This window comes from Fusarium mangiferae (genome assembly GCF_900044065.1).
Source record: "Fusarium mangiferae strain MRC7560 genome assembly, contig: FMAN_scaffold003, whole genome shotgun sequence".
In the NCBI taxonomy this organism is placed as follows: Eukaryota; Fungi; Ascomycota; class Sordariomycetes; order Hypocreales; family Nectriaceae; genus Fusarium; species Fusarium mangiferae.
In genome coordinates, this window is record NW_024573923.1 from 1,672,080 (window position 1) to 1,686,245 (window position 14,166).

Below are 14,166 nucleotides of genomic sequence, written 5' to 3' on the forward strand. Positions count from 1 at the left end.
TCAGCACGCTCACCGTATAAGTGGGTGAGCGATTAAATAGCCAAATGGCTGCCATCTCACATGTCAAGACTACTAACTAATGTAAACGAATCCAGTCAACAACCTGGTACTCCAAGCTACCTAGTACGTACGTACTAACATCCTCGTATTGTAACGATACGAAACGCCTGACCCAATCACGACGACAGCTATCAAGCTTCGGTCCCACTCGGCCCGAGTCCCTCTAGACCCTTTCTTCTTAAGGCTGAGGCTCCTCCGGGCTTGGGCAGATGCAGTAACTACTGGTAGAAGCCTCCTAACGGTGCAGCATACTTCGTCAACAGTATTCTAATATTGTTGTCTCTAGCGACTGACTGCTTGCATACCCAGTCCATAAGAGTACCTATGACCTGCTCTTGGTTGCTCCATTTCTCCTTACCATCCAAGCCATAATGGATGAAACATCTACTCGTAGAGTGGTCTATCTACCTCTGGTTCTTACCCCCTCTCCTCTTGGTATTCAATGATATGATCGAACATTCCCACATCAAAATATAAATAAAAGAGAACAAAGGCGGTGCGGCTTGCTTCAGGTGATGATTCGCCGAGGCCGGCACTTCCGACCAGGTCAAACTGAAGTATTGTCGTGTTCGAGCCGACCCATCAATCATTCCAGATTTGCTTGGGGCTTTATTTCAAATATAGCCCATATAACAAGTCCAACTCTTTTCGTTCTTGCGATTTCGGCTTCTCGATGTCTCCGTCGTCCGGGAGTACCGATCTAATTCGACCCGTTGCTCTAGCTGTTCCATCAGGTATGGGTTTCGGACTCTTGTGGTATCCCGGACCTCCGATTTGTCTTCCTGGCGGCAGTCGAGCTGCCGCGATATCCCTTACTCATTGGCAGTTCCGTTCTGGGTATAAAGAATCTCATCTCGGCCTTTTGTTCGATTTCAGAGACGCAAGCGTCTCACGGCCATGCTCTTCAATGACGGTTCATTTCTTTTTTGAACCTTTAATTGGTGCCGGTAAGCACTGCGCCAGCGCGTCTCGGTCTATTCATTGTCAGCATTGCCCAAGTTATTATTCACTGTATTCACTGACCTGATTCGTTCTCAAACAAAATGGAAATATCATCATGCTCGCCTGGTAAATCTGGGAGGTCGAGGCAGACAAATGCCATGTCGTCGTAGTCGCCGTCTTTGTCTGCTGGTAGTCGTGGTAGAGGGAACTTGGCGTCAACAAACTTGATACCACATTTGCTACTTCGTTGTACACTTTCGTAAACGTCGGTCCCCTTCAAGAGGAAGTTCATGCAGTGGCCGTGATGGAAGTCCTCGAAGAAGGCCAGCAGCTGTAACTGTTTGTCTTCCTGCCGTATAACCTGGATTCGGGTGTATCCTGCTTCCCATTTTTTGTGAATTGGTACGACCATACGACGTCGCTGGATGGCAAATGTGACTGCGAGGGCATCGAAGATCACCTCGAACCCCGTCATCGCATATTGGAAATCGTGCAGGTCCTTCAAATTATTGAACTCGAACGTTCGGATCGTTTGGTTGTGTCGAAGCAGCTGCAATGCATCAGACATGTTCCTGGGGAGCTCTTTCGGCACCTGCGCCTCAGAGACCGAGATAGTCATGTCTTTTTGTGGTTGCCGAAGAACTCGAAAGACTTTAGCGTTGCTCACTTCCAGCCTAACACGTAACTCCCCAGGCGCCACATTGATGCGATCAGCAACATTACCATTCTGGTAGTCTATTACAACTTTGAGGTGATCGGCCAGTACTGTTAGGGGCATCTCTCCACCATACTCATCATTGACCACCCTCACGGCCTTCCAAGGCATGCGACTGAACGGAGCCATACCCAGGGGTTCACGGAGGCTTTGAGCCACAGAGAAGTTCTTGAGTGGCACGTCTGAGTAAATCTTCTCGTCATGATCCAGAGCGGTTCCGGTAAGAATCGAGTGAAACTTGATTCTTGCCTTATCATCACTAAACACCATCACCATGCGTCCCTTGGATTTGCCATTCTCATACTTGATAGCCAAAGACGGAGCATCGCCATCACCACGAAAGAATCCGAACTGTACAGGCTGAGCTGGGGAATACACATGTTGAACACCACTCAGTGTCCTTGTCTTTGGTCCAGTCACCACCGCGATTCGGAAACCAAGATGCCATGTACGAGTAGCTGCGGGGCCGTTCTCCTTGTAAAGCTTCTCAAAAAGCGAGATCTCACAATACGGTGTTGGCTCTTTGGGGAATTGACGATAGTTGGGGTCTGCATCCATGACCTGGAACGACCGCAATGTTGACCTGAATACCATGCTCTCATCACTTCGTGGATAAAGGGAGTTGTTGACCTTGCTTCCAAAATCGTACATGTTCCACAGTGTTCTAAAGTCTTGCTGAACAAGTTGAATGGTCAACATGAAGCCACGTCGTAATCGAATGTCGACTGTGCATGTTTCCTTTCGCCATCGCACATCGTCCCAGATTGGACCAACATTCTTATTCTCTTGAATGACAAGCTGTACGTGACCGTTCTGACTGGCGAGGATGAAAACAAGCCCGGTAGACTTCTGCGGACGAACCATTGAGAGCAAACACGGAAAGAAAAGTTTTTGGTCTTCATGGCCTTGTTCCATAAGATAGGCATCAGCTGGCACTCTGCCATAGTTGAAGTTGTCGGTAGTATCGCCCACAGGGAGAGAATCAAGAAGCCTCAACTTAGACATCGGGCTTGTCATCGCTGTGAGACCCGAAGCCCAGTTGCCAGAAAGAAGAGCAATCATGTCTTGGCTCAGAGGTGGGTAATCAACCCATATCGACTTGTCTATGCTCTGTGGTAAAAATGCATCTTCAGGAGGCAAGAAGCCGTTACGTTTCATAGACATGGCCAGCTTCTTAAGCGCTGAGACCAGACTCGTGCTCACGTCGTCGACTTCGGGATCAATTTCAATCCCCTGCGCTTGTGCAATTTCTGGAATTACAAGCTCGCAAAGCCAGAATGCTTTGGCCAAATTAGCATATGCCTGCTGGCGATCCCTGTCGTTTTGCATCTGGCCCTGAGGAGAATTGGGCCTTTCCCGGATTGCGACCTCCAAACCCATGCGACCTTTGAGAAACCACCATAGTGCGCCACGGCCGAATTCAATCAATGAACAGGTCGACAGAGGCTTCACGGATTCCGCATGGAGGCGGAAGAGCTCAAAAAGATGGCTTGTCCTGGAGGTGAATGTCTCAAGGGCTTGCTCAGCAGCCGCAGAAGTACCGTCAGCGACTCTTACAGACAACGCTCTAGAAGCCATCATGGGAGGAGCCCGCTGCGGTGCGATGCTCGGTTGCCTCGACAATTGGTTGACTTCTGAGGTTGGAGTAGAGGTTGCAGAAACCGCAGTGGGAGCTGGAGCCTGAGCCCCAGACGCTGACCCAGATAAGCTAGGAGCAGAGGCTAGAACTGCAGCTTGGGGGGCGGGAGGAGAATACGAGGATGAGTTGGAATGGAGAGAAGCTGCGGGGCTATACTCGAGGCTCGGTTTCGAGGCTTGAGCTTCGGGAGATGGGGGCCCTCGTCTTCGAGATTCAACTGGTGAAGACGAAAGAGGCGTGGCGGAATGAGGATCGTCCCAATTGTGTGAGGATGCAGAGGTGGCACTGGCTACCCGAGCAGCTTCAGCAAAGGCCCTGCCTTCTGCCTCTCGCTGCTGTGCAGAATGAATCTCGATGTATGACCTCCTATTCTCATCTTGTCTTGCTGCTGGACCCAAAAACCTCGCGCCTATTGGTCTTCCTGGGCTAAGTGAGTGCTGCTGCGCAGATACAGGTGAGACCAGCTCGTCTGATTTAGAATTACGGTCAAGTCCAGCCTCAGGCTCTTCGTCGGAATCGGGAGTGTAAATTGACGAGAAGCCTGTTTGGGTTCGAGACAAAGGCTTTGGTCGGAAATCGTCTACGGGTGAGCCTGAAGCAGCTGAATCAGGAGGAGGGGGTCGTCCTGGTGGCATTGGGGCTCTGCGATGAGCAGGAGGTTGTGGTGGTTGTGATACTTGCGGTTGTTGCTTGGGACGGGCTACTTTGCGCTTCGAGATCTCTTGAGTAGGTATCTCGGACTCATCACCTCCTTCGCCAATTATTTCGGGGGCAGTATCATCAAACCTAACCGTCAGACCTTTCTTGTTGGGCCGTGGGCTTCGTCTCGGTGACTTTGTGGTATCAGGTCGACCTGCGACGAGAGGACGGTTTTGCTGGGCTGCATGATTAAGTCCTAAAGCTTGAGGATAACGAGAGATGGATGTGGTATCAAGCTTGGCCAGCTTTGGAAGCGACGACGGCGGGGGAGGCGGGGGAGGGTTTGTGATTGTTAGATTGTCTGAAGAGCTGTGGAGGAATGATTCGACATTGGCAGCGGACCGCGCTTCTTCACCTTTGCGGTCTTTGGCACCAAACAGCTTGCCCATAAGGCGGTCTCTCCTCGAAGATCGCCCATCAGGGACCTGGATGGTAGGTATGTCGTTCTCCATGGGGGATATAATTCGGAAGGGAAGCGAAAGGTTCAGCACACCGACATTGACCCAAAGAGGAGAAACTGAGAGTTGAGTCGAGGATAGTAAGCACAGAATGCCTGTGTCTTTGCAGGAACGGAGAGACGTGGTTCCTGGTCGCTGTCACCTCTACTGGAACGGTTACAGGACGGTACCGGAGCAGTAGAGATAGTGGAGTCGTCCAATGAGGCAGGCTTGTTTCTGGCGACACGAGGAACAACCGTCGGACATGTGGGGATGTAGGCGGGCGGTTCTATCTGGTGGCGCTTGACGGTCGGCCAAAGGTCAAAGCAGGTCGTTGATGAGTTCTTTGTGGCGAGTCTGACAAAGGGGTCGTGGAGAGTTAGGGGATATCTGCGATAAGCAATCGTGGGCGGAGTTGAGGTGCAAGTGAGCTAAGGTAAGGTACCTGGCTGTTGGCAATGGCGGCGGGTGGTGTACCTCGATATGGCGGGGAAGATGGAGGTGAGGCGTTGTGTGCTGCTTCGATGCAGGCCTCCAGATCGAACAAGAACCGAGAATATTAACTAGGTAGGTAGGTGGGAAAGGAAGGAAAAGGAAGTGCACCAGATTCATAGAGATCAGACACGCAATGGCCAATCCAATCTTTGTACGTGTGTGTATGTACAACCACCCTCTGGGCTCGAATGTTACATACAGCAGAACGTTGGGCAGATGGGAGAACACCCTCAGCCGGGTATGAGACCGTGTGTACCTACTACGTTTGCGCTGCGCTATTCCACGCCACGCTACGGCTCAAGTCCAGTGCACAGGCAATTCTCCTTTGTCGCCACGGCACCAACTCAGGCTCCAGTTGCGGGCAGGGGAGAGCACGAGCAGGGATGGGCTGAGCAAGGATGAATGGTAGAGGGAGAATGTGCCAAGAAAGGGTCTTTTCTTCCCTTCCTACCTTATTTCCTCGTACTTGGTCTGGCGAGCGGCTCCTCTGTCGTATAGGACGAATTGCATATAACGAAGGATGAGAAAGCGATGTGGCTGATTGGATCACGGAATACAGATAGTCGACAAGGGAGATGGTAAAGTGAGTACCTACTAGGCACTAACAATACCGAGTCAACACCAAATACCAAGGACAAAGTGTTACTGTAGAGGATGGAACAGATCGAAGGGGAAATAGAAAGATGAGGTCAGAAAAGAGAGGGGAGGTGAATTTGTGACAGGCCGGGTATGTGTGCCTGACTTTGCTGAAGTTCCCATGAGCGATGATCCAGGGGAGTTTCAGAGTCACAGGGATCAACATCAAAGGGCAGCAAGTGAGTGGTCCCTGGTTAGGTAGTTCGGGGGCCAAGTCAAGACCAAGTTACCTGGCAACAGTCAAATCAAGATCCATAGCGAACATTCATCATCAACACGACAATTGCGGTACACGAGTTATTTAACGCGCTTCGCAAACGTAAAATCTGGGAATCGCCAACGTGCGGGTAATAGGTACTACTAAGGTACTTTACTGATATATATGGACTGTCGAGGTATTCTCTCTCCAACGCCGTCCGTAAGGCACGATACTTCGATAGTGTCAGCTCCGGTCAATCTTTGCCGTGTACTCCGTACCGCACAATGAACGAGATCTTACAATGACGAAGCTTGGGCATATCGACATAATTACTAGTAACATACGAATAATGGCTCTCGCCACAAATTACCCTGCCAGACCACCTGACTCCCCCTTCAGAGCCATCATGCTATCATCCTGGATACTGGAGATTGTGAAGGTGCAGAACGAGACCCTTAATTCGATTTCCCCATCCACTCCAGACTCATCAGCCTCCACTCACACTCATTAGGCACTTGGTGTCGACCGTGTTAGTGGCAGATCGACCTTTGACTGCGCAAGCTGTTCATTGCTGTGCCGAGAGTGATGACGAGACCGTTTCCCTTGTGAAGATTCCAATGTGTAGCAGATCTGCCCTCGCAGCGCTTCCCGATTCGGTAGCCTCCCTCGTGTCTGAAGGACATATAGGGCTTTGTCCGCGTGTGGTCCGAAAGTTCGAGGATCAAACCCCTAACTAAACCTCTAGGGATAAGTGCGCAATGGTGGCTTGTGAGTGCCGGGCTGAAACACACAGGTCCCCTCAGACTATCGGCTACGGCCGTGGCCCGTTATTCCACCGTCCAGAACATCGGAACGTCCAATGTTTGGTATACAGTAATATAGTTACATTTACCTACTAAAGCTTGACTGGATATGTCGCAACTCTCACAATGTTTCCCTTCACTTGTCAAAATATCTCACTGTTGCTTCGTCTTGGGGAACATTCTTATCTACCCCTTAATGTTTCTCCTCATCAAATCTCTCGAATCGGATCTTGTTTGTACTAGCTTAGCTCAGGTAAGGTCTTGCAGGCGTTGAATCAAATCCTGCCCGTAAGTACATACTCGGAGACTACATAGAGACTAGTGCTGTACTAACTTTAGCATCTCCCGCGGGTGGTTGGATTGGATGGAACGTGGGGCTGGGCTCTTGGAGGCCCCTCTGCTGTGTATGTATGATTCATATCCGCTCCTTCATCGAGTTCTAATCTCTTCTCAAGACTTTGTATACGACATAGGACCTTGGTAGGTACTCTGTTGCCGGTTGAGGGATACGTATGTATGCGCTAGCGTACTATGTGACTTGATCTAATAGGTAGGAACTTTATAGTTGTGTAGCGATTCAAGGCATGATGAGATCGTGAAGTGAATGGGAGCCATGGCAATATCGTATTGATTCATTTCGAGTCCCAGTCGCTCACTTACTCCCTCTCCATACTACCTAGTAACTTGTTCGCATGCGGTTCTCGTATATCGTTAGCTTCCCAATTTCTCCGCGACGATAAATAGCAGCTCTTCAAGCGTCACTCCGAGCCGAGGCGGTTCTCTTTTTAGACCTCGTATTGCAGACTGTGTCCACAAAGCTTATGTCCAGCAGGAGTGTGCTACATGCTCCCTGTCAGAGTACGTGCATCGATGGCATGGCGCCTGAAGTGATATTGCATTGCCAATACATTTCTCAGCGAAGAAACCGCGATAATACAGTATAATCAAGCAATGTTTGGTATGAATGCAGATATGCAATTCCAACTCGGTGGAGTCTGATCTAAGACCAAGTAAACAACAAACCAAATGAACTTGTCTCCCTGTGGGACTCTCAATCTATCAGCCTTGGCCGTGGGATTTGTGTCCATGTGTGTGAGAGAGAAATAAATACATTGGTCAAAGTCAAGGTTTCTGACCAGACTCTCCTGAAACGTGTAGAGAGATGAATCTGTATGCGTGACCTTGCATGCGATGGTTCGCCGTCGAGATAGATTCGATAATCAAACACATCAAATGCCCCATGCTGATACATCTTTGCCCGCGATTCACGCTTGGATATAGCAATATCTAACATTTGCATGTCCCAATAACATGGTCATCATATATTTCAGTCCGCGAAAGTCTCTTATTACGTGGATCATCGTTCTCATCAGCCCTCGATTTAGGTTAAGCCAGGTTGCGCATGCTCCCAGGGACAGATAGGCTATGTGTGATCTTATCGATAAGAAAGCATTTTGATGACTAACAACAATCGCCTCCATTCACATTCTGTAAAGAATTTATACAGCTAGTCACTGTCCCAAGCGGCAGAAGGATGTAAACGGTTGCCAACCAGGCATGCTCACGCAGATAATTCGACGAACCATGGCTACAGAAGTCAAGCGAGTACCCATTCCCCGACGGGGTGTAGATTACCGTGGCAAGGTTGTTCTTGCGCCTATGGTTCGCTCAGGAGAGCTTCCATCAAGACTTTTGGCTCTCAAGTATGGCGCAGATCTCGTCTGGGGTGAGATGCACAGCAAAAATATGTCAAGATATCATTTTCTAACTTCAGCCGACAGGTCCTGAAACTGTGGATTACTCTATGATTGGAACTTGTCGTCGATTTGATGAAGACTCAAAAACGATAGAGTGGTATCGTCTCTCATCCCATGGCCAGAAGGACCCTCCTCCGGATGCCAAGGAGAGCATAATTTACAGAATGCTGCCAGAGGTTGAAAAAGACAAGCTTGTCTTCCAAATCGGCACATCAGATCCCGATCGTGCAGTAGCAGCCGCTAGGCTGGTGGCCGCAGATGTTGCCGGCATTGATGTCAACGCTGGTTGCCCAAAGCCCTTCAGCACTAGCGGGGGAATGGGTGCCGCTCTTCTCAAGACTCCAGATAAACTGTGCGCTATTCTTGAAGCTCTTGTTGAAAACATTACCCCTGAATTTGAGATTGGAATAAGCGTTAAGATCAGACTCCTCGACACTGCGGCGGAAACAGAGGCGCTCGTCCGCCGTCTTTGTGCGACAGGCATTACAGGACTAACCATCCATTGCCGGACGACACCTATGAGGCCCAGAGAGCGGGCTATTAGAGGGCAACTCCGTATGATTGCGCAAGTCTGCCATGAGTATGGTGTTGCCTGCTTGATGAACGGCGACGTTGAGAATAGGGACCAAGGTCTCCAGCTCGCCAAAGAGTTCGGTGCGGACGGTGCAATGATTGCAGTTGCGGCTGAGAAGAACCCAAGCTGCTTCAGGAGTGTAGCAGATGGCGGACTGGCACCCTGGGAAGAAGTTGTCGATCATTATGTGAAGACTGCGATTGATGTTGACAACCGGTTCGGTAACACCAAGTTCCTGCTCTCAAACATGGTCCCTGGAAAGTCAAAATCTTATCAGCCAATGAACCAGTCCAAGAATTATAAGAGCATCTGCGAGGCGCTATCACTCGAAAAACACCTCGAGTCTGCTCGTATTATAGATAGCAAGCGAGGGCTGGATCAGCCCCTGCAGGGGAAAGCTGCAGAGAAGGCCGCAAAGAGGGCTGCAAAAAGGGCCAACGCACAGGCCAATTCACTGCCGGTGAAGTCAGAAGAAGAAAATGAACAGAAGCGCAAGCGGAGGATGTCTGATAACAGACCCGTGAAGCAGTTGAAGACATCTGAACCTGCACCAATTGCAACGGCTGTTTAGGAAAAGGGTCAGTTCAACAGTACAAAGGTTAGGAAATGACAAGGGGCGTACGGTTGAATTAGAAACCTTGAGTTCGCATTACATGGAGTTGAGGACAGAGGCTCAGAGGGCAAGAGTTTGGGAACAGAGCACATAGAAAGCTACCGCATCATTAGGTCATGAAGCAATAACGGCGGCAAGGAATGTTTTTCTTTTTCATGCAAAAAAGGAAAGGAAGCCCAGCCTATTCAAAATACATACAGTTATTGGTAGCTGGCACTAAGGACCGGCCATTGATACAAATGAACAGTTTTTGGGAACTCTATTTAATAGTACATCTCATTTCATCTCGCTTTTTGAAATCCTTTATTTGCCCTTCTGGACCCAGCCCTCAACAGCCTCTCGTGCATCTGTCACTTTTTCATCTACATAACGGACACCAACCTGGCTATGCGCCTTGGCAAAGCTGACGCTGTTTACGATACTCTCGCGCAGGCGGATGTGAGACTCGGCAATAACAGGGAACCTCTGCTCGTACTTCCAGGTCAGGTCGGAGATGTTGCGCATGGTGACAGGGAGAACGGTCCAGCCAGCGCCAATACCCAGGGCGAGGGGGAGCGAAGCGCGAAGGATAATGCTGCGATTGCGAGTAATGATACTGCCGGCCATAGCAGCAACCAGAACGTAAATGGCACCGGGCATAAGTTGCTCGCCGCTTTCACGGGAGGGAGCCAGTGAAGCGATGGTACTGGTGAAGGATTGCTCGAGATTGAAGGCTGAATCCATGGTCTCGTTGACCTTGTTCTCAGCAGCTACTGCGTACTTGTAGAGAGCCAGGCGACCTCTACCGATATGGACGGCCAGCCGCTCAGTAGGAGTAGGCGAGTGATGCCTCTCCTCGTCGTCGACCGGCTCAACGGGCGTCGCAGCAACTGGTGGTGGTGTTACAGGTGCGGGATTTGCTGTCGGGATATCATAATCGTCGTAGATGGGTTTCCGCTATAGGGCTATTAGGGAATATTATTTAAGTCCATTGATGCTCCATGACAAACCTTGAAGTCGCTGGAACCTTCGGCGAAAACAGTAGCCGGAGCCAGTGCCATGCCGCCGAGGGCCATGGCCGCCAGTGGTGCCAGGGAGCGCTATACAGATCAATTAGCATGAAGGGGCTTATCTAGAGCTAGGAAGTATTACTGACCCGCGAGAACACCACTCGTGAAGCCATTGTGCGCTCAATTGACGAGTGAGTGGGTGAGAAAGACGTCACGCGAATTCAAGATGGACGTCGGAGGCTCGTGAGCACAATCACCACTGTCGGAAAATCTAGGATGGGGGCTCCACTGGACCACTCAGAGTTCAGCTTGGGGACGTTGACTGGATGACTAAGATTTCCAATCCCAGTGCAGGAAGGCACAAATCAACCTACTAACCTACGTTACCTTGGGTACCTAGGTAGGTAGGCTCCACTGCTAACTACCTACCTATGGGCGGAAATGCCCTGCTAAAACAAGGAAGGCGACAACCTAGGGACGGATCCGAAGCCGGAAAGCCCGACAAGGCAGGAAAGTCGCTTCTGAAGGTCTTCCCCGATATCTCTGATTCTCGATTCAAAGTACCTAAGGTAAAGAATATTAAGCATACCTGAGGTATAATATCCCAGCCGTGTTTTCATTCCAACTTCTGCTACTCTTTCCCGCCATTGAGAGAGAATACAGGATCACCGTATCACTTCGATTGCTGTTGGATCATTCATGGGTTCGATCCTCTTATCTGCATATTTATAATGCTGAGTTCGAGGGGCAACCGCCTCTGGATCTGTAATAGATGTGTTCGACACACGAGCAGCCCTCCACAACGGCGATGGAACTCTATTGCCTCCGCGGTAGCCCAGGCTATCTCCCCAAGCACACCGGTCGATCATACCGCGAGCACGAATCACGATGATACTGTTTTACGCAACTTATTCGACGCCCCCACGGGCAGAACTTTCCCCAAGTTCAGCTTGAAGAAGAGCCAAGGTCTCTTCAAGAATCGATACCTTACCAGCCCTGATGGCTTCCAACATTTCGCTCAGAAGAACCTTGAACGGGCAAAAAATATCGTTAATAAAGTTCTCAGTGCATCCTCTGTACATGAATACCGTGCGGTTGTCCGCGACCTTGATCGGCTTAGCGACCTATTATGCCGTGTACTGGACCTCGCAGATTTCGTTCGTATGACGCATCCAGATGGCCGGTTCCAGGAAGCGGCTGCCAACGCATGGGGTATGGTATATCAGTACATGAACCAGCTTAATACCATGACTGGCCTCAGTGATCAGTTAAGTCAGGCGCTATCTATCCCCGAAGTTACAAAGGTGTGGTCGGAAGAAGAGAGAACTGTGGCTTTACAGCTCAAGTTGGACTTTATGAAATCTGCTGTAAATTTGCCAAAGGCTTCACGAGACAGATTCGTGGATTTGTCCTCGCGTATCAGCGAAATAGGGTCAGCTTTTGCACAGGGAATGCAGCCAGCAAGAAAACAAATTACCCTTCCGGCTTATAAGTTCTATGGCCTCTACCCAGGCATCGCAGCCACGCTCAGAGTACGCCAAAACATCACGCTACCAACTCTGAGCTCAGATGCAATTGGAGCACTTCAAAGTGTGCATGACGAGGAGACTCGCAAAGAAATCTACCTGGCCCAACGAACCGCTTCTCGGGAGACTGTTATGTACCTTGAGGCAATGTTGAAGTTGAGAGGTGAGCTCGCAGAGCTTGCAGGTTTCGAAAGTTATGGTCACATGGCCCTAAAGGACCGCATGATGGCCAAGACTCCTGCGTCTGTAATGGAGTTTCTCCTTGCTCTAAGAAATAACAACACACCGGTAGTCCAGGCCGAACTGCAAGAACTGGTTTTGAAGAAACGAGACAGACTCAACCTTCCAGATGTCCCACTCCAAGCCTGGGACAAGGATTTTTATATGGATAAGATCAGAGTTGACCTTAGGTCTCGACAGCGGCAAGAAGATCAGCTCAACGCATTTTTTTCTGTTGGGACTGTCATACAAGGCCTATCAAGACTCTTTGATAGGCTTTATGGTATCCGTCTTGTGTTGCGGGAGACTCTTCCTGGTGAGACATGGCACCCTGAGGTGAAACGACTTGATGTTGTCACTGATAAGGGGGAACTAATTGCTGTTCTCTACTGCGATTTGTTTCATCGTCCACAAAAGTCCGGCAATCCCGCACATTTTACAGTCAGATGTTCTCGGGAGATCCTCCCTGAGGAAGTAGCAGAAGTCGCTGCTGATTATGACAGCACTGGGCCAAGTTTCGAATCACTCGAGATGGCAGCCAACGATGGCATGGAGACTTCCTCCGCGGACGGTGTACTGAAGCAGCTGCCCACTATTGCACTCGTCTGTGATTTTCAGCCAAGTGGGAACTCTAAGGAGCCCTCTTTGCTATCCTACCAGTCTGTCGAGACCCTTTTCCACGAGATGGGCCATGCTATTCACTCTATACTTGCACGAACTAGCTTCCAGAATGTCTCCGGGACTCGTTGTGCGACTGACTTTGCTGAGCTACCATCGACACTTATGGAGCACTTCGCTGCTGATCCTACTGTCCTATCTCTCTTTGCACGTCACTGGAAGTCGGACCGGCCTTTACCTTACGAACTCGTTGCTGAGAGAATCCGGTTGACTAAGCGATTCGAAGGCTTGGAAACAGAGAACCAGATCATTCTTGCAATGGTAGACCAAGCCTACCATGCCTCAACAATGCGGGATGCAGAGTTTGACTCGACCGCTGTTTTCCATGATATCAAGGCTCGCTTTGCCCATGGACCTCGAGATCCGCCAAATACTTGCTGGCAGGGGTTCTTTGGTCACCTGCATAGTTACGGAAGTACCTACTATAGTTATCTCTTTGACCGTGTACTCGCCGAGCGTGTTTGGCGTGTTGTTTTCAAGGCTGGTGAGAATGGAGGTGCCATCAATCGCGAAAACGGAGAGCAGTTGAAGGAGAACCTGCTAAAATGGGGAGGCGGCAGGGACCCCTGGACTTGTCTCGCCGACACGCTTCAGGATGAAAGACTCGCATCTGGTGACGAGAAATCCATGGCCTTGGTTGGGAGCTGGGGAATAAAGGATGACTACCACCCATAGGAACATAGAAATCATATACGAAGCATCAAAAGTAATCAAGTAGATCAAAGCATGCAGATGCAAATAGGCCTTCATACGCAGTGCAAGACAAGTAGAGACATGAATTCGTACCAGAATGGCAGTGGCAGTGGCAGTGGCAGTGGCAATAGCAATGGCAATGGGTAGCCATGGTTCTCGGTTTATTATTCTCAAAGATGACTTTCAATCGCTAATTCAAAAGTGAAGTGCCGTTTTTGCCCCAAAGTTCCTAGTACGCCAACCTGTGACACCCAGAACTGGGTACCTTAGGTATCCAATGCAGAATGAAAGGAAAAAAAAAAAAAGCAGAAACAGAAACAATAGCACGCCACACGTTTCAAAGCGCTGCGCTATGTCTATCGAGACGCCGGTTGTGAAAGAGTAGATATGACAAGTAAATATGGGAAGGTAATGAATGAGTGTGGCGTGATGAGGAAGAAGGCGGTCGTCGTAGAGAGGTCATAAGTCATATGCCACCAAATATCGTGCAAC

At 49.8% G+C, this 14,166-nt stretch overlaps 4 protein-coding genes across 4 annotated transcripts; 2 read left to right on the plus strand and 2 right to left on the minus strand.

Annotated features, from left to right (window-relative positions):
• Positions 1-975: 975 nt before the first annotated feature.
• FMAN_04567 (uncharacterized protein) lies at positions 976-4,507 on the minus strand (the record flags this gene model as incomplete). The annotated part of the gene is made up of 2 exons (XM_041828710.1): positions 976-1,034; positions 1,084-4,507. 2 exons carry the CDS (start codon positions 4,505-4,507, stop codon positions 976-978), a joined length of 3,483 nt encoding a protein of 1,160 aa, XP_041679546.1.
• A 3,702-nt stretch (positions 4,508-8,209) lies between these two features.
• On the plus strand, positions 8,210-9,527 carry FMAN_04566 (uncharacterized protein; the record flags this gene model as incomplete). The annotated part of the gene is made up of 2 exons (XM_041828711.1): positions 8,210-8,351; positions 8,407-9,527. The coding sequence occupies 2 exons, from the start codon at positions 8,210-8,212 to the stop codon at positions 9,525-9,527; spliced, it is 1,263 nt and encodes a 420-aa protein (XP_041679547.1).
• A 345-nt stretch (positions 9,528-9,872) lies between these two features.
• On the minus strand, positions 9,873-10,731 carry FMAN_04565 (uncharacterized protein; the record flags this gene model as incomplete). Its single annotated transcript, XM_041828712.1, has 3 exons — positions 9,873-10,505; positions 10,559-10,648; positions 10,705-10,731. 3 exons carry the CDS (start codon positions 10,729-10,731, stop codon positions 9,873-9,875), a joined length of 750 nt encoding a protein of 249 aa, XP_041679548.1.
• A 558-nt stretch (positions 10,732-11,289) lies between these two features.
• FMAN_04564 (uncharacterized protein) lies at positions 11,290-13,656 on the plus strand (the record flags this gene model as incomplete). Its single annotated transcript, XM_041828713.1, has 1 exon — positions 11,290-13,656. The coding sequence occupies one exon, from the start codon at positions 11,290-11,292 to the stop codon at positions 13,654-13,656; it is 2,367 nt and encodes a 788-aa protein (XP_041679549.1).
• Between the last annotated feature and the right edge of the window lie 510 nt (positions 13,657-14,166).